Genomic DNA, 21,357 nt, shown 5'->3' with positions numbered 1-21,357 from the left:
CTCTTGCCTGGGAAATCCCATGGACGGAGGAGCCTGGTAGGCTACAGTCCATGGGGTCGCTAAGAGTTGGACATGACTGAGCAATTTCACTTTCATTTTTCACTTTCATGCACTGGAGAAGGAAATGGCAACCCACTCCAGTGTTCTTGCCTGGAGAATCCCAGGAACAGAGGGCTTCCATCTATGGGGTCACACAGAGTCGGACACGACTGACGCGACTTAGCAGCAGTAGCAGCAGCATGGTTTTTCCAGTAGCCATGTACGGATGTGAGAGTTGAATCATAAAGAAGGCTAAATGCTGAAGAATTGATGCTTTTGAACTGTGGTGCTGGAGAAGACTCTTGAGAGTCCCTTGGACAGCAAAGAGATCAAACCAGTCAGTCCTAAAGGAAATCAACCCTGAATATTCATTGGAAGAACTGATGCTGATGTTGAAGATCCAACACTTTGGTCATCTGATGTAAAGAACTGACTGACTCATTGGAAAAGGCCCTGATGCTGGGAAAAATTGAGGGCAAGAGGAGGGAGCAACAGAGGATGAGATGGTTGGATGGCATCACTGACTCAATGGATATGAGTTTGAGCAAACTCAGGGAGATAGTGATGGACAGAGAAGCCTGGCTGCAGTTCATGGGTTCACCAAGAGTTAGACACAACTTAGTGACTGAACAACAACAACAACAAGTGATAATTTCCTTACTTTTCAAGTGTATAATTAGAATTTATGTACAAAGTGGTTAGAGTAAACCCCTACACTGTGTCTCTGGCCTATGAGGTAAGATCCATCAAGAAAGATAAGACCAAGTGGCAACCTCTGAAAATATCCTCCATTTGGTCAAGATGGTAAATCAAAAGCATTATGTAATCCTTGTAGGACAGTGAAAATTAGAACCACCATTTAAAAATCTAAATGGTACAGGGTCCTTGCTATAGCTCCACTTAATTTACCAGGCTGAACTTCTTTAAAATATTCAGACTTTTCAGATTCACAGACTTGCTTTTCGATTTTACATACCAGAAAAGTCTTTATTTCTTAAATGATTTCTTTCAATTTTTTAATTACTCACTGTTGTATATTACAGTACACTACAGGCTCTAACAACCACACCTTTTAATTCTATTACGATAAAGGACATACATATTTGTGTATGTTTATATATGTCTGAATACCTTCGCTGTTCACCTGAAACTATCACAACATTGTTAACTGGCTACACTCCAATACAGAATAAAACCTAAAAGGACTGAGATTCAGAGGAACTAGGTTCTGCTTAGGCTCCCCTGGTGGTTCAGATGGTAAAGCGTCTGCCTACAACGCGGGAGACCCGGGTTTGATCCCTGGGTCGGGAAGATCCTCTGGAGAAGGAAATGGCAGCCCACTCCAGTACTCTTGCCTGGAAAATCCCATGGACGGAGGAGCGTGGTAGGCTATAGTCCATGGGGTCTCTAAGAGTCGGACACAACTGAGCGACTTCACTTGCAGGTAATCTGCTTAGATGGCGCCGAAAGCTAAGACCAGAGCCAGGCTGTGACTATAAATGATCTAACTAGTACTGACTGAATTACGTTTACCACCAGAACTATTCCCAATATAAAAGTCAAAGGCTGACACTGGCCTCCTTTAAACCTTGGCTAAATGAAAGGCTGACCCTTCAGCTATACTACTTCAGTAATACAGAGACAGCAACAGCAGTAATAGTGGCCTGATTGAAGGCTGCCCATAAAAGCTGAACTGTCTAAAACTCTCTTTTAAAATTTAACAGTAAGTCTACTTAATATAAAAATAAACTTAAAAGTATTCTGTCCATGATTTTCCTTAACAGTGAGACAATTCTAAAATCATCTAATTTACATTTCACTACTGAAAAAATTTAAATGATAAAAAAACCATCAAATACATTTTATCTCACACAATAACAAGAGTATATTACTTTGTCTATGATGCCAACATAATAAATAGGATCATCTCTAAGACATGGTACACATTAACACTTGCTTTCTTTTACTTAATAAAAGAGCTATTGAACACACAAATTCAAAAGCTTAAACTAAAACCCTAAACACTTAAATACTTTATCAATTCAGCTTTGTGAATTTTTATACAAAATAAACTTTTCAGTATATTAACATCTACATTATCCTGTCAAAAACTTTTAGTTTTATGCATTAAATAAACCTCATTTGATTATAACCTCTAACACTTTTCAAAAACATTGTAACATCATTAAGTTTTAATATCCCTTAATATTCACAAGTATAAAATCAGAAAGTGTTTAAATATATTTAAGATGTTTCCTCAAATTTCATCTTTAAGGGACAAATTTAAATATGAATGAACTCTGCAATGTTAGTAAGAAATATGTTTTCAGCATTAAATTTTGGAAATTAATGTTTTTAAGTGACAGACCAACCTGATTGTTTTCAGAGCAAAGTGACTAACATGGCAAGGATTCTGACAAGAAGCAAATAACTGAAAAGATAATGTGTGAATTGGAGAAAAGAGTTTAGAAAACTGGAAGGCCGTAAATGGAGATGAAGGAATTAGACTTGCTATGTATGGGCACATATGGGTAAATTAGAATAGCTATCCCAGGGAGGCAGATTTCATCTCAATTATAAAGAACAACTAATTATCTGAAATTAGAAAATGCTATCACAAGAGATGTTCTGTTTCCTGCCATTAAAGGCATTCAGGCATAAGTTAGATCAGTAGTTGGACAAATTGTGTCCACAGGCAGGATTCAGCCTGTGTGCACGTAAAGTCACTTTAGTAGTGTCCAAATCTGTGACCCTATGGACTACAGCCTACCAGGCTCCTTTGTCCATGGGATTCTCCAGGCAAGAATACTGGAGTGGGTAGCCATGACCTCCTCCAGGGGATGTCCCCCACCCAGGGGGGATGGAACCCAGGTCTCTCATGTCTCCTGCATTTGCAGGAAGGTTGTTTACCACTAGCACCAACAGGGAAGCCCATATTCAGGCTACCAGCTATTTTCATTCTAGTAAAGGTTTATTGGAACATAAATAGTCACTCCCATTTGTTTCCAACCTGACTCAGGCTACTTTAGCACCACAGACACCTTATAGCCCACAAATCTTGAAATTATTTACTAACCAGCCCTTTATAAAAAATGTTTGCTCACTCCTGTGGATAAGGGATTAGGAATTCAAGTATTGTATGGTATCTTGATAAGATAACCAATACTTATCATTTACTTAGGTGCAGAGGAAGTACTGGGCATACCATCTGTGTAAAGGACTGGGTTTAACAGGTTCTTTACTGTACAAAGCTTCCCTTGTGGCTCAGCTGGTAAAGAATCTGCCTGCAATGTGGGAGACCTGGGTTCAACCTCTGGGTTGGGAAGATCCCCTGGAGAAGGGAACGCCTACCCACTCCAGTATTCTGGCCTGGAGAATTCCATGGACTATACAGTCCATGGAGTCGCAAAGAGTCGGACACGACTGAGCAACTTTCACTTTCTTTACTGTACAAAGCAGCCCAGACAACGTGGTGAGTGAAGGTCAAAATCATCTGCATCTTTGTGCTGTGATGTGGGGCTATGTCTACCAGAAGGAGGAGACACGATTGTCTAATTCACACAAAGGCACCCTGTGGATCAGTATAAGCTGTACACATCATAATCGTGTTAATAAAGATAATATTTTTTTTTAAGTACTGTATTGACCAACTAGGTCTTTTTATTTTATTGGAGTATAACTGCTTTATAATGTTGTGTTAGTCTCTGCTGTACAATGCAGTGAATCGTCTACATGTATACATATGTCCCCTCCCTTGAGAACTTCCCTCACCACCCACCCCAGCCCACCAAACTAGATGCCATGTCTCAGATATTCTATCAGTGAAACTCAGCTTCTTCTCCTCACCCATTGTTTAGTTACATCCCATGGAAATGAACATAAATGCTCTGTGAAAAGAACTTTTAGGTTTTGAGAAATGCTACAAAATCTATCCTCTCTTTTAGAACGATACACTGCAAATGAACACATTAAAAACTGTGAGATAAAGAGACCTATTTAACTTTAGTATACATAGTATTTTCCAAACATATTTAATTATGGAACTCTTTTTAGTGAACCTACTGTTAACATCTCAAATAACTAAAGTTCTAGGAAATTATGGTATAGTCTAGGTCACATTTAGTACTTCCAGATTACATGCTCTTTGAGGGCAAAAAAATACATCCTTTTTCTCATCCCCTATTGATTTTGTCACATTGCTAAGTACATACAATAACAACTTAAGAAATCCAAGAAATTGATTTTAATGCTAGGAAACATACCTAATCAATATGATGAAAACACTGTTAATTTCACTAATTAAAACAGGCTTTAATTACTTATGTGACAGTAGAACGCAAGGTTATTATCTTCTTTCCACTAAATTAACTAGCTATTAAATAGTAGTATAGCAAAATAATCCTGTAATAGTACATGTCGAATATGTTTCTTCCGCTCTGCAGTATATATTTAAGTACATAAAACTATACAAGACACACTGTATCATATTCAAGGTTAAAGAACTGATACTACCTAACAGATTGACAGGCCATCAGAATACAGATTTAACACATTCAAAGTCAATAAAAGCAAATTACCTGAAGAAGGTGACAAAAAACTGCACAAGATCCATGATTGTGTTGTGTTGTGAGAACGCAATCTGAAAAATCAAAATAAAAGGAAGTTTGAAACTTACTGAATCTATGTTCTTCTTCAAAGTGGTGATGTTTCATGGCATTTGTAAATACAATATTTTTAAATCATCAAGAAATTTGGATTACCGTATTATAAATCATTTGTGCTAGAACCAAAATTTCATTGACAACATCTCATACATCCAAAAACTGAATACAACCTTTACACAGGCTATAACACTAAATGCTTTAAGAAAACTATTATAAAATTATTTCAGTAATCTATGCTAAGATTGTCACTTGAAATCCTATAAAATATGCCTAACTAAAACATGCAAATGCATTTCTACATCTAATAATGGTCATATTTTTCTATCAATACAGTTGATAATTGCTTATGAGATAAAAAAATTAATTTCAACTCTACAAAGGAAACAGAGGGAACTGGTTTTTCTCATGTATTATTGTCTAATGAAGCTGCAATTATTTTGTTATAAACCCCTGAAAGAATAAAACATATTAAAAGTTTATATTTTCATGTTAATGATTTCAGGAGAGAAGTCAATAATCTAAAGTTGTTCTCCACTTTTGTTAACATTATAGAGATCATATTGTAAAACATTTCTTGAAGAAGAATTATTATACATTGTACTAGTCAATAACGTAGCATGTAAGTAGAGAATACTTGATATGAAAAGCCAATTTTTTCACTTATTAGGTGTAAATATCCTGGAAACCTATTTAACCTACTTTTGTCCCATGTGTGAACAGTAATAATAAAAGCATCTACTTCATTGTGTTACAGGAAAGACTAACTCAATTAATAGAAATAAAATTATTACCATAATATCTGGTATATAGTAGGCATAATACAATAAATATCATGCTTTTACATCATGTATAAAGGAGCTGGTCAACACTAGTGAATTTTTCCAGGTAGCTGGAGGTGAACAATTAAGTTCTTGAAATCTCCTTCCCCTTTAATAATCTTTTATGTAAATCTTTCAAAAATATGTAATACAATTTCCACTTCCATTGAAAACAGACTAACAAATATGAGATTTCTCTCATCTTAAAGAACTAAAAACTATACAAAATATACAGAAAAACCATTTTCAGACATTAGACAAAAGGCAGACAGGGATATAATCCATGAGTGAAGGAAAACAAAGGAAATGAATTTCATAATTGTACCAGTTTTCAGGGCAAGGAAATGAAATGGCATTCTAAAATAAGAAATATTGTTTCTTATATAAAACAAAGAATTATAGTGAGTCGTGAAGATAGTTAAATTTTTGTATATACATGAAAGCTTAAATATAATAACATTCATTTCCAAAATGCTTCTAAGCATTTGAAGAATTACAAAGCATTTACACAGAGACTGAGGAAAGATAATTGCTATAGGAGATTGGTTCTAGGTGAAAACATTTTAAAAAATTTAAGAACAAACATCTTTTAAAATGGAAATGATACAGATGAATCATCTCCCCAGGTACTGTCCATGAGAGTATCTTACAAACAAAGCTTACCAAATAATACTGTCAACAATAACTTAAAACCATAGTAAGATGATTCAGAATACAGCAATTGAGAACTAACTGGATAATCTTCAAAAGGATAATTATTTTGAAATCCTAATAAATGAAATTGGTTTAAGATAAATTGGATTAGGAAGGTAAAATTAGACAGTGTTGAGAAATAAAATAATAAAGAAAAAGAACCTGAATAAAGACTTGAATAAATTAGTAAATAAAGAAAAAAGAAACGAAATAAATAATAAGCTTAAAAATAAAAGAATAAGATGAAGTATAGAAGCAGTTGCATTAAATGTGACAGACTGAATCCTCATCAAAAGAAAGAGATTTCCATAGCATGTTAAAAGGCATAATTTACTTTATGTTTTCTATAGACAGCACATCCACAACAGTGACACACCTATAGCCAAAATATAAAGGATTGTGAGGGAAGAAAAAAAAAATTGGCTCTTAAAAACAACAACAATGAAGCCATGAAGGATAATATAAATAGCAACGTGAAATTCAAAATCAAAACCTGGTCTAATAAAACATAAAAGGCACAAATAATTCATAAAAATAATATGCAGGCCAAATAAGTGAAAACACAAGGTTGGACTTCAATAAGAATTAGGTAACATAATTAAATAGTAAAATTTTAATATGTGTATCTCTTTCATAACTGATCTGAACAAGCAGACAGAAAATTAATTTATTCAGTCATTCAGATCATGAAGAAAGATTCAAAGAAATACTGCTTAAGCAAGCTCTGTTCTAGGAGCTGGGGACAACCTTGTAAATAAGACAAAGTTCCTTGTCTCTTGGAATTGGCATCCCAATAGCAGGAGACAGAAAATAACCAGGTAGACTCATAAGTGGATATCATAATTTTCGATAATGGCAAATATTCCAAAGAAAAATAAGGTGATGTAATGAAGGAGAAGGCTACGTAGCTAGTTTAGATCAGGCAGTTCAGTAAGCCAGACTTACTGAAGCCATAGGTAAGCTGACATACAAAAGAATGGTAAAGCCACACAAAGATCTGTTAGAAGAGAATTCAAGGCTTAGAGGATAGCATGCTTAGGCTAGAGATGTTTAAGAAACTGAAGTCACAACAGCTGCAGTATTGTGAGCTACAAAATGAGTACAGTGTGACAAGTTGGGGTTAATTCACCTAGGTCTTTAGCATGATAAAGAGTTTGGAATGCTTTATAAGAGCTAAGTCATATAATAACATGATCTTACTCTCAAGAAAAATATTCTGGCTTCTGGGTGAGGAAGAGATGATAAAGAAAAACAGGGACATTAACAAGAAGGACACTGGATTTTTCTAGCTATGATAGTAGCTTGTACAAGTGTAACATCCTTGCAGATAAAACCAAGTTGACGCGCACATAATTTGGAGTGAAAGGTGAGAGGGCCTGGTAAAGATTGGATATGAGTCATTTAAAACTGAAAGGAAGTTTAGGGCAACCCCATTATCAGAACTAACAAAAAAGTGAACAATTAAGTAGGAGGAAATCAGGAGAGCATTGTGTCAAGGATGTCAAGGAAAAGGAATGTTGCAAGAAGAAAGTCTTGGTTGGTTTTGTTGGTTGAGTAAGATGAAGATGGGAATATGACTATTAATATTAAATTTGTACTTTGGCCACCTCATGCGAAGAGTTGACTCACTGGGAAAAGACTGGGATGCTGGGAGGGATTGGGGGCAGGAGGAGAAGGGGATGACAGAGGATGAGACGGCTGGATGGCATCACTGACTCGATGGACGTGAGTCTGAGTGAACTCCGGGAGTTGGTGATAGACAGGGAGGCCTAGCGTGCTGTGATTTATGGGGTCGCAAAGAGTCAGACACGACTGAGCAACTGAACTGAACTGAACTGAACTGACATCAACCTTGTGCATGGGTAACAAACAAATGCACTTTCAATGAAAGGTTGGGAATGTTCATTTAAACAGAGAACACAAGGTGAACATGTAATGTGAGGAAGTAGAGACAGCAACTACAGATTGAACTTTCAAAAAGATCTGTTAGAAAACAGCAGACAGAATCAGGAGCACATAAAACAGGAAAACAAATATTTTCCTAAATCCATAGTGCATTTAGAAAAGCAGACAGTATACATTATGCAGAGAAACTACTTAAAAATTCCAAATGGTAGGGGTTTTATGTACTATCAGATTAAAACTGTAATTTTAAATATAAACAAAAAAAGCTTAACTACTCAGAAACTGAGAAATATAATCGGTGAGGTCAAGTTCCAGGTGGAGAGTGACAATGGTAGCATAGATTTTTGTTTAATATCCCTTAGTTTCTACATTAAAAGAAAAAAACTCAGTATCTATCTGTCTGCCCATTACCTATCTATATCAAGTAAATTGCAAAAAAAAAAAGAAGAAGAAAATAATTCAACACAGTTAAATGAAAAATTCTCATCCTCTTGATTGCTGAAACATGAACAGGTACTGATAAGCCAGGGCACAAGGCACATATGGTACCAGAGTTCACGTGGGAGTAAGCAGAGAACGAACAGGATAATCCAAAGACATTCACCGGAACCAGGCAGGCCGATCTGAATACAGGAAGTAAAAACTGAAGTGGTTTTGTCTACTCCAAGAGCATATGAGTGCAAAGGGTCTTCGAGAAGTTCCAAAAGAGGCTAGAACAGCTTGGGACACATGAATTTTCAAAAGCAACCACTCAAATCTCTATTCCAAGACAGACCCCATATTGAGGAAAAACTGTTGGAAGTGAAATCAAAATTGAGCAGAGCAGGGAAAATGGAAACAAAGGAAAAAAGGTCCAACTCTGGGAGAGGAACAGAGCCTGGAAATCTTTAAAAACCAAGTGACACATATTGAGGAGAGGGAAAACGGCATGTATATATATATATATATATATATATATATATAGAGAGAGAGAGAGAGAGAGAGAGAGAGAGAGAGGGAGACACACACATATGGGGTTCCCTCATTGCTCAGACGGTAAGGAATCTGCCTGCAATGCAGGAGGCCTGGGTTCGATCCCTGGGTTGGAAAGATCCCCTGGAGAAGGGAACGTCTACCCACTCCAGTATTCTTGCCTGGAGAATTCCATGGACAGAGGAGCCTGGTGGCCTACAGTCCATAGACTTGCAAAGAGTCAGACACGACTGAGCAACTAACACTACCACTACACATTTATATATGTAGTGTTAGCTATCATCACTCTGACTCTTTAATCTACAAAGGGTTTTGTATTCCTTCAAGATAAGTAATGCAAAAACACTGGTTATAGCCAACAGTGTTAAAATACATTTAGGATGGCAAAGTACATGACTCAGGCTGGTACTGCAGAATTTTATTATTGCTTTTTGCCCTTTCTAGGTCCATATAGCTAAGTAACTTGGGGAAAAAAAAAAAATCATGTTTTGAGGCAAGTAAGCAAAACACAGACACACATGAAAATACCTTCCTGAATTTCCCCAAAGAATATTTGTGAAAAGAAAGCAGACAAGGCAAGCATCTACAAGCTTCAATAATGAACTAAACCACTAACACATTCAGAAACTTGTATTATCTATCTGTGTCTAATCTGTTAACATAATTGTGCTGAAGAAAAAGTGTGGATGGCACAAGCAGTCTCTATACTTAGCATGCCATCTGGGTTCTAGGGACTCAAGCTGAACAGCGTCTGATATTGGTTGTTCAAACAGAAAGTCAGTATTACAATGGGTGTTGCAAATCTCTTTCGTTGTTTTTCCACCTGGGATTTTCTAAGAAGTTCCACAGGAGATAGCCTTGGAAAGATACTGTGTCAGTGAGTCCAGCATCAGGTACGGGTGTAAAAAGGGAAGGCAGATCAAGGAGATTTGGTTGCACTGGTGAACAAGGCCAAGCAAATACTAACTCAAGCAGATTCCCTCTCAAGCTTCCCTCTCTGGAGAGTTAATGTATTCAGCCATCAAATATTTCACTGGAAGTCTATTATAATCTGGGCACCATGTCAGACTCTTGGATATATCACTGAAAAAAAGATTCTTAGTGTTTGTAGCAGAGGTAGACAAAAACAGTAATAACGATTGTAAATTATAAACTGTGTCAGAATTTAGTGACTCTAATGGTGTAAAAAAAACTAAATGTGCCCTATTTTCTATATAAATGTACATGGTTATCTAAAAATAGGCAGGAATACTGAGAACAGATAAGAGAAAAAGGCAGGAGTAGCAGAAAGAAATGATACGAGCATTAGTTGCAAATGTATCTGACTATTCTCAGTATTTTTCCATCTAGGAAGAGTATCCAGCAACTCCAGGTCCCTTCCAATGAAATCGGAAGACCTACAGAAAAAGAACTAAATAGAGATAAATGAAGAACTGTTCTAAGCGATACTGGCAACTGGTCATCATGTGATATTGGTTGATAGGGCTAGCTCCTTATCATTTAAATTTCACCTCAAACACACTGCTCTAAGACACTGAGACAAAGTAGCTGCCCTCTCCCTTATTCTATACTGTTATGTGAACCTACTTCTTTTATAAATATTTCATTCTGAAATTATCTGATTTGTTGGTTGATGTTTGATTATTAGTTAAAATATCTTTCCCCACTAAAATGTAAAGTCCTTGAGAACACTAGCCTTGCTCACATTATCTGGGGCACTAGTCTACTATGTAGAGCACTATTTGGTACACAGTACATGCTGCTCCTGCTAAGCCACTTCAGTCGTGTCTGACTCTGTGCGACCCCATAGACGGCAGCCCACCAGGCTCCCCCGTCCCTGGGATTCTCCAGGCAAGAACACTGGAGTGGGTTGCTGTTTCCTTCTCCAATGCATGAAAGTGAAAAGTGAAAGTGAAGTCGCTCAGTCGTGTCCGACTCTTAGCGACCCCATGGACTGCAGCCTACCAGGCTCCTCCGTCCATGGGATTTTCTAGGCAAGAGCACTGGAGTGGGGTGCCATTGCCTTCTCCGACACAGTACATAGTAAGCATTTAATTTTAAAAAATCTGCTAAATAAACAAATAACAACATCAAAATTTAGCATATCATAAATCCTTATTAACAGCCATGAAAGGAAGGAAGAACAGATGTTATTCTTCAAAACATTAAAAAATTATTTATTTGATCTTCCTTTATAAATCAATAAGCATACAGACTATAAGTACCTTCTAATTTCAGATCATAAAATAGCATTAACTCTTAGAAAAATTATATAGAGTTCAGATGTTCTAAAAAAATTGCATGTGAATAAAATGTTTGTATTTATAATCACAGAAAAATTAATATCTACCATTTATAATTTTACCTACATATAAATAAAATATTTTGAAACCAAGATATCAGAAATAGTTTCTTAATATGTATTTTACCTCAGTTCTTAATTTCAACAATAAACATTTTTAACTAGGTTTGTCTTCCAAGAATTTCTTTCAGAAGATGACTTAGTTCAGACTACAATCTTCTCATCTAAACCATACGGTATTGCCTGAAATATTACTTTTTAACCAATGAAAAAAATGATACTGTTTTCAAGTGATCTTTCAGAGTGGTCTTTTGATCACTTAGCTAATATTATTTAGACAACAGTGAGACAAATTATAACAACAAAAGCAATACTATATTCGTAGTTTTCCTGAAAGTGTATCTCTAGAGGATATGGGACACTTCTGACTCTAAAATCTCTAATTGTCTAATAAGAAAGACTTGGCTATAACATGGCTCTTTATGGACAATCAATATGTTCCAATTTGGTTTTCTGGTCATTACTATGAAAAATATGAAAAGTTTACTTAAGCTGAATTTAAACTTAGTTTTAAAACTTTAACCAACAAAATGTACCTCTGAAATTCTCTTTTCTTTAATGATTTTTTTCAAGTTATCTAATAATTATTCAAAGAAAATTATTTAAAAATCAGGAAACCAATTAAAGTTTCACAATATTCTCATTTTCTTCATGCTTTTAAAGTGCCCCAAATGACTGATAAACTGGAATGCTAAATATCAGAGTTAGCTGAAACTACAGCAACAAAGATAATAATTTTGTCCATTTAATCTTAAACGCAAATTCATATTGAAAACATGTCCAAAATCTAAAAGCTGATTTAAAATATGCTGTATTTTTCATTAACAACAATAATGATCAACATTTTGAATATATGATTTGATGAAAAAGTAGAAGTAGATTAATAGTTTGATATTTACCACAAAATGTCAGATTTTATAAGACAGAAAAAATGTTCTTATTATGAAGGACAAATTGGTGTGTTTAGCAAAATGTCAGCTTGCTATAAATTCTGATATAATATTGAGATATAAAAAAATGAAAATATGAAGAGATGTGTTAAACTGATTAAATTCATCTAACGAACTGCAAGTAAAAGAGAGGTTCTTCAAACCACTATTTGGATTACAGTCCTTAAAAATGATGACATAAAAGCATAGTTAAGTAATCCAAGTTAGTCATCGAGTCATATCTCAAACACAGCCGGGCTTGTTTCAGGCAAGCATTTCAAAATCATATTAGGTCTATCTCTGCATTTTTAAAAATAAAGTGCAATGGTGCTTAAATTAACTATTACTGAATAAGCTCTACTAAGATAACCTATTTGAGATATTAATAAGCATAAATTTCCTATAGATAACTAATACACTGCTTATTGATAATACAAATTTATGTCATTTCTGATAAAGTAACATTTTTTTAAATGCAGTTAAATAAAAAATGGATGATTTTTAAAATAGAATAAAATGTATGATGAACAAACATACTGGCCAATTCTGCATAAATACTATACAAATTACTCTGATTACAAAACCTTGAATGTTATCTATAAAAATTTAATGAGTTTAATTCTTCTTAGAGAAAATACATGCCTTAGTGAAGGCACTTATAACTTTCCTCCTGGTTTAATGTAAAAACCTAACTGTCTTCAACCTTGTAAGTTTCTGGTCATTCTTTACCCGCCTACAAAATGTTCTTTATTTGAAACTGAAGGACTTTCCCATAATTCTACCCCTCAGGATCCTTCACTGCCCCACTTGAACATCCTCACTGTTTTTCCACCACTTTTAGCCTGAACTCCAACTTCCTTGACATAGAAGCAACGATCCCCAAATCTTGGCCCTTGCTTCTCTCTACGCAGCGCACTGGCAGGGCCGTGATCACGCTGCACACATTACCAGCCTCTGCGCTTTGTTTGCCACCAACTGTTTCCTCCTGCACTACCACGTTCTTCTCTTGACTAACTGCTATCCAAATGATCCGCTTCCTGGCACGTCCAGATCCTGTACAGTGGCCCTCAATTGTACGTCTGTTGTTCCTACCATACACTTTTACTGCAGTACTACTAAAATACTAACACTTATTAAAGTGCTTACCATTGCCCAGGCACTATGCAGAGTGTTTTTTACACACTAGTTTATTTAATCCTCAGAATAAGCCAATAAAGTAGGTAATATTATTAAATTCATCTTACAGATAAGAAAATAAAGGTTTATGGGTTACTCAGGCAATAAGCAGTGGAGGTAAAATGGAAACCAATGCATTCTGAAGCTAATTCTTAAGTTCCACACTTTCCTAGCAAGAATCAATCAGAGTGCGCTGCAATAATTCGCACAGCTGTCTTCTCTTTCCATTCAACTTCAAGATATTTGAAGTCAAGCATCACTAGGAACAAAGCTAGTGGAGGTGATGGAACTCCAGTTGAGCTATTTCAAATCCTGAAAGATGATGCTGTGAAAGTGCTGCACTCAATAGACCAGAAAATTTGGAAAACTCAGCAGTGGCCACAGGACTGGAAAAGGTCAGTTTTCATTCCAATCCCAACGAAAGGCAATGCCAAAGAATGCTCAAACTACCACACAATTGCACTCATCTCACACGCTACTAAAGTAATGCTCAAAATTCTCCAAGCCAGGCTTCCGCAATACATGAACCATGAACTTCCAGATGTTCAAGCTGGTTTTAGGAAAGGCAGAGGAACCAGAGACCAAATTGTCAACATCCACTGGATCATGGAAAAAGCAAGAGAGTTCCAGAAAAACATCTATTTCTGCTTTATTGACTATGCCAAAGCCTTTGACTGTGTGGATCACAAGAAACTGTGGAAAATTCTGAAAGAGATGGGAATACCAGACCACCTGACCTGCCTCTTGAGAAATCTGTATGCAGGTCAGGAAGCAACAGTTAGAGCTGGACATGGAACAACAGACTGGTTCCAAATAGGAAAAGGAGTATGTCAAGGCTGTATATTGTCACCCTGCTTATTTAACGTATATGCAGAGTACATCATGAGAAATGCTGGGCTGGAAGAAACACAAGCTGGAATCAAGATTGCCGGGAGAAATATCAGTAACCTCAGATATGCAGATGACACCACACTTATGGCAGAAAGGGAAGAGGAACTAAAAAGCCTCTTGATGAAGGTAAAAGAGGAGAGTGAAAAAGTTGGCTTAAAACTCAACATTCAGAAAACGAAGATCATGGCATCCGGTCCAATCACTTCATGGGAAATAGATGGGGAAACAGTGGAAACAGTGGCAGACTTTATTTTTGGGGCTTCAAAATCACTGCAGATGGTGAAATTAAAAGCCATGAAATTAAAAGACACTTACTCTTTGGAAGGAAAGTTATGACCAACCTAGATAGCATACTGAAAAGCAGAGACATTACTTTGCCAACAAAGGTTCGTCTAGTCAAGGCTATGGTTTTTCCTGTGGTCATGTACGGATGTGAGAGTTGGTCTGTGAAGAAGGCTGAGTGCTGAAGAATTGATGCTTTTGAACTGTGATGTTGGAGAAGACTCTTGAGAGTCCCTTGGACTGCAAGGAGATCCAACCAGTCCATTCTAAAGGAGATCAGCCCTGGGATTTCTTTGGAAGGAATGATGCTAAAGCTGAAACTCCAGTACTTTGGCCACCTCATGAGAAGAGTTGACTCATTGGAAAAGCCTCTGATGCTGGGAGGGATTGGGGGCAGGAGAAGGGGACGACAGAGGATGAGATGGCTTGATGGCATCACTGACTCTATGGACATGAGTCTGAGTGAACTCTGGGAGATGGTGATGGACAAGGAGGCCTGGCGTGCTGCGATTCATGGGGTCGCAAAGAGTCAGACACGACTGAGCGACTGAACTGAACTGAACTGATTACAATGTTGAGCTAAACACTTCTAGCAACTAGCAAAGAGCCTAGCGTTTTTACTTATATGTCTTTGTGTACTTAGTCACTTAGTCGTGTCTGACTCTTCACGATCCCATGAACTGTAGCCCACCAGGCTCCTCTGTCCATGGGATTCTCCAGGCAAGAATGCTGGCGTGGGTTGCCATTTCCTCCTCCAAGGGATCTTAGCAACCCAGGGATGGAACCCAGGTTTTCCACCTTGCAGGTGGATTCTTTACCATCTGACACACCAGGGAGTGAATGAATTGCAGTAACTTCTAGAGATTTGCAACTTAATGCTCTAAATAGAAAGTCTCAAAACAGTTTCATTTTACTGAAGGTCAAGCTGTTCAGGAAAACGATTAGTTTTAAATCAAGAGTAGTCAGTAAAAACACATAGAGCTTTAAATCTACATATTCAGAGTAAATTTTCTGTAAGTTAAAGGATATTATCATTTCAAAAACGGTATTAAGTGTTAAAAAATGAAACCAAACCATTAAAATGAAAAGATAAAGTTTTGTATTTGTAATGTTACCTGTTCCTGATTATCGTATTAGCATATTTAGGAGGTATTCTTCAGGTATCAGGTTTTAATTCAAAGATATAAAACTGCAAGAGTAATGGCTAATATAGAAGTCTATATGCAGTTTATGCTTGTAACACTACCTTCTATACATTATCTTTTTTTCCCCCCACAACCTAGCTTCTCTCCTATAATTTAAGTGGTGAAAAGGGACCTTCCTTTTATAGAGTGATGTTCACCAACCCTTCATCATTCAGTTCTACCTCTAAAACTTCAAAAACAGTTTTACATCTAAACCCCAAAAAAGCAAATGTAGCCACAGTCTTACTAAAGCAAGCGGTACTTGCCAAATGTCATTTTTTCCATACATATATATACCTCTACTAAATAAGTGATTGAACCATCTGCATTCAAAAAGGCATTAATAGTTGCTAAAGACACAATTAAAGTTATAAAATTTCCAAGAAAAAAATATTTTCTATACATATCTAATTTTGAAACTTTGAAGGTTAATTCTTATTCTCTTCTCTCCATTAAATTTAGACTAATGGACCAGAATGCAGTGAATAAGGTGCTTTCCATAAGAAAGTGTTTTTAAAACCAATTTAGTAGGTCCCCACAACCGTTCTATTCCGTTGCACTGTTCATTTAAGAATGTCTTCTTATCTCTCCTTGCTAGTCTCTGGTACTCTACATTCAGTTGATTATATCTGTCCCTTTCTCCCTCGCCCTTTCCTTCTCTTCCTCTTAGATGAACCATACAAAGAAAGAGAGGAAAACAACAGGATGGGAACAGACCAGATATTTCTTCAAGAAAATTGGAGATATCTGTGGAACATTTCATGCAAGGATGCATATGATAAAGGACAGAAACAGTAAGGACCTAATAAAAGCAGAAGAGATTAAGAAGAGGTGCCAAGAATACACAGAACTAAAGGTAAAGGTCTTAATAACTCAGATAATCATAATGATATGGTCACTCGCCTAGAGCCAGACATACTGGAACATGAAGTCAAGTGGGAAAGCACTGAAAGTAAAGTCGCTCAGTAGTGTCTGACTCTTTCCAACCGCATGGACTGTAGCCTAACAGGCTCCTCTTTCCATGGGATTTTCCCAGCCAAGCATACTAGAGTGGGTTGCCATTTCCTTCTCCAGGGGATCTTCCCAACCCAGGGATTTAACCCAGATCTCCCACACTGCGGGCAGATGCTTTACCATCTGAGCCACCAGGAAAAGCATTACTATGAACAAAACTAGTGGAGGTGACAGAATCCCAGCTGAGCTATTTAAAATGCTACAAGATGATGCTCTTAAAATGCTGTACTCAATACGCCAGCAAATATGGAAAACTCAGCAGTGGCCATACGACTAGAAATGGTCAGTTTTCATCCCAGCCCCAAAGAAGGGCTATGCCAAAGAATGCACAAACTACTGTACAATTGCTCTCATTTCACATGCTACCAAGGTAATACTCAAAATAGTTTAAGCTAGGCCGTAGCAGTAGGTGAACCAAGAACTTCCAGATGTACAAGCTGGGTTTAAAAAAGGCAGAGGAACCAGAGATCAAATGGCCAACATTCACTGGATCATGGAGAAAGCAAAGAAATTTCAGAAAAACATCTACTTCTGCTTCATTGACTACACTAAAACCTTTGACTGTTTAGATCACAACAAACTGTAGAAAATTCTTAAAGACATGAAATTACCAGACCACCTTAACCTGTCTCCTGAGAAACCTCGACGTCAAGAAGCAATAGTTAGAACTGCATGTGGAACAACTATCTGGTTCAAAATTGGGAAAGGAGTACATCAAGGTTGAATATTCTCACCCTGTTTATTTAACTTACATACAGACTACATCATGTGAAATGCCAGGGTAAAAGACAAAGAAGGGTGAATGCAGAAGAACTGATGCTTTTGAATTGTGGTGCTGCAAGAGACTCTTGAGAGTCCCTTGGACTGCAGGGAGATCAAACCAATCAATCAAAAAGGAAATCAATCCTGAATATTCATTGGAAGGACTGATGCTAAAGCTAAAGCTCCAATATTTTGGCTACCTGATGTGAAGAGTCAACTCACTGGAAAAGACCCTGATGCTGGGAAAGACTGAGGCAGGAGAAGAAGTGGGTGCCAGAGGATGATATGCTTGGATGACGTCACCGACTCTATACACAGGACTTTGAGCAGGCTCTGGGAGATAGTGAAGGACAGAGAAGCCTGGCATGCTACAGGGCATGGAACTGTAAAGGGTCAGAGATGACTCAGTGACTGAACTGCAACAAAAACATTTTTAAAACTTCAAATTTCAGCTATGTACAATAAAAGGTGTATGACAGAATAAAAAATTATTTTAGTTTTAAAATTAATAATGGAGATTACATAGAAACAAAATTTTTCTGTTTTATATAAAAATATTACAGTCTATAAGATCAAATTATGAGTGCAAGAATCTAAAAATATTTATTAGGTTATGTGAATATTTAACTTATATGCAGAGTATATCATGCAAAATGCCAGGCTGGATGAAACACAAGCTGGAATCAAGATTGCCAGGAAAAATATCAATAACCTCAGATATGCAGATAACACCACCCTTATGGCAGAAAGAGAGGCGGAATTAAACTAAACTTTAACCTCTTGATGAAGGTGAAAGAGGAGAGTGAAAAAGTTGGTTTAAAACTCAACATTCAAAAAAAACAAAAATCATGGCATCTGGTCCCATCACTCCATGGCAAATAGATGGGGAAACAATGGAAACAGTAACAGGCCTTATTTTCGGGGGCTCCAAAATCACTGCAGATGGTGACTGCAGCCATGAAATTAAAAATCATTTGCTCCTTGGAAGAAAAGCTATGACAAACCTAGACAGTAGAGACACTGCTTTGCCTACAAAGGTCCTTATAGTTAAAGCTATGGCTTTTCCAGTAGTCATGTATGTATGTGAATGCTGGACCATAAAGAAGGCTGAACAACAAAGAATTGATGCTTTTGATCCGTGGTTTTGGAGAAGACTCTTGGGAGTCCCTTGAATTGATGCTTTTGATCCGTGGTTTTGGAGAAGACTCTTGAGAGTCCCTTGGACTGAAAAGAGATCAAATCAGTCAATCGTAAAGGAAATCAATCTTGAATATTCATTAGAAGGACTGATGCTGAAGTTGAAGCTCCAATAATTTGGCCACCTGATGCGAAGAACTGACTAGATGGAAAAGACCCTCATGCTGGGAAAGATTTAAGGCAGGAGGAGAAGGGGATTACAGAGGGTGAAATAGTTGCGTGGCATCACTGACTCAATGGGCATGAGTTTGAGCATGCTCCGGGAGATGGTGAAGGACAGGAAAGTCTGGTGTGCTGCAGTCCATGGGGTCTCATAGAGTCAGACATGACTGAGAGACTGAACAACAATGAATATTTAGACAGAATGCATTAAAAATCTTAAGAGATTAATTAAACATCAAAGGAAAAGTAATGACTTTTAAAAATACTACTATAAAGTTGGAAAATTTCTTAGAAATATTTAACAAATGAAAAGATTGAAAATGTTCTTTATAAGCCATATTCTTCGAAAAGTATTTTACACTTAAGCTATCATATCTAATTGAAATTATTTTGTTGGTTATAAAAAACAGAATTGGTGGCAATATTTAATATAAGGACTCACCAAAACTCTGAAGAGAACAACTTAGTACATATTTTGTGATTTCTGAGCAATATGGTCTCATTTTTACTACTTAACTATGACATTATAGCGTAAACGATATATCTTCCTTCTCTGAATCTCTAGAGCATTTGTACCTATCATAACCAATCTTATTTTGTCACTGTCATAAAAACTTTCCATTCCTCTCTATAAGAATATATTCCTTAAATATTATTAGATTTAGTTCTCACATAGACATTTTCTGATTATCAGAACTGATATATTAGTTGAGTAACTGATAAAATTAACAATTTCCAATGCTATTTCTTGAAATTGTGCTAACAGTTTTAATGAAAGAAGAATCTTAAAACAAAAGGTTCATTTGAAAATATATATAACAAATTTCTCAAGCCATTAACAATTTCAGTTCAGTTCCTCAGTCGTGTCCGACTCTTTGCGACCCCATGAACCGGAGCACACCAGGCCTCCCTGTCCATCACAAATACCCAGAGTGTACCCAAACCCATGTCCGTTGAGTTGGTGATGCCATCCAACCATCTCATCCTCTGTCGTCCCCCTCTCCTTCTGCCCTCAATCTTTCCCAACATCAGGGTCTTTTCAAAAGACTCAGCATTTCACATCAGGTGGCCAAAGTATTGGAGTTTCAGCTTCAACATCAATCCTTCCAATGAACACCCAGGACTGATCTCCTTTAGGATAGACTGGTTGGATCTCCTTGCAGTCCAAGGGACTCTCAAGAATCTTCTCCAACACCACAGTTCAAAACCATGGGTTCTTCAGCGCTCAGCTTTCTTTATAGTCCAACTCTCACATCCATACATGACTACTGGAAAAACCATAGTCTTGACTAGACAGACCTTTGTTGACAAAGTAATGTCTCTGCTTTTTAATATGCTGTCTAGGTTGGTCATAACTTTCCTTCCAAGGAGTAAGCGTCTTTTAATTTCATGGCTGCAGTCACCATCTCCAGTGATTTTGGAGCCCAGAAAAATAAAGTCAGCCACTGTTTCTGCTGTTTCCCCATCTATTTGCCATGAAGTGATGGGACTGGATGCTGTGATTAGTTTTCTGAATGTTGAGCTTTAAGCCAACTTTTTCACTCTCCTCTTTCATTTTCATCAAGAGGCTCTTTAGTTTTTCTTCACTTTCTGTCATAAAGGTGGTGTCATCTGCCTATCTGAGGTTATTGATATTTCTTCCGGCAATCTTGATTCCAGCCTGTGCTTCCTCCAGCCCAGCATTTCTCATGATGTACTCTGCATATAAGTTAAATAAGCAGTGTACAATATACAACCTTGATGTACTCCTTTTCCTATTTGGAACCAGTCTGTTGTTCCATGTCCAGTTCTAACTGTTGCTTCCTGACCTGCACACAGGTTTCTCAAGAGGCAAGTCAGGTGGTTTGGTATACCCATCTCTTTCAGAATTTTCCACAGTTTGTTGTGATCCACACAGTCAAAGGCTTTGGCATAGTCAATAAAGCAGAAATAGACGTTTTTCTGGAACTCTCTTGCTTTTTTGATGATCCAGAGAATGTTCGCAATCTCTGGTTCCTCTGCCTTTTCTAAAACCAGCTTGAACATCTGGAAGTTCACGGTTCACGTACTGCTGAAGCCTGTCTTGGAGAATTTTGAGCATTACTTTACTAGTGTGTGAGATGAGTGCAATTGTGCGGTAGTTTGAGCATTCTCTGGCATTGCCTTTCTTTGGGATTGGAATGAAAATTGACCTTTTCCCATTTGGAAGACAATAATAACAACAGCAGATAATCATGATAATAATGCTTTTATTATAATATGTCCTTTGAGTTAATTTGGGAAAAATTATACAAGGACATCTTTATTATTTAGGTTTTCCCAGTAGCT

At 36.9% G+C, this 21,357-nt stretch overlaps 1 protein-coding gene across 2 annotated transcripts in view; it reads right to left on the bottom strand.

Moving 5' to 3' along the window:
• ATRNL1 (attractin like 1) overlaps positions 1-21,357 on the bottom strand; it is an 808,308-nt gene that overhangs the window by 464,611 nt on the left and 322,340 nt on the right. For both annotated transcript variants that reach the window (XM_070780901.1, XM_070780902.1), the window contains one exon: positions 4,617-4,678. In XM_070780901.1, the coding sequence (XP_070637002.1) occupies positions 4,617-4,678 (62 nt within the window). The remainder of the gene's footprint in view (positions 1-4,616; positions 4,679-21,357) is intronic.

Source organism: Bos indicus, chromosome 26 (assembly GCF_029378745.1).
Source record: "Bos indicus isolate NIAB-ARS_2022 breed Sahiwal x Tharparkar chromosome 26, NIAB-ARS_B.indTharparkar_mat_pri_1.0, whole genome shotgun sequence".
Taxonomy (NCBI): domain Eukaryota; kingdom Metazoa; phylum Chordata; class Mammalia; order Artiodactyla; family Bovidae; genus Bos; species Bos indicus.
The sequence above is the reverse complement of the archived record's forward strand: the minus strand, read 5'-3'. Positions and strand labels throughout refer to the sequence as shown.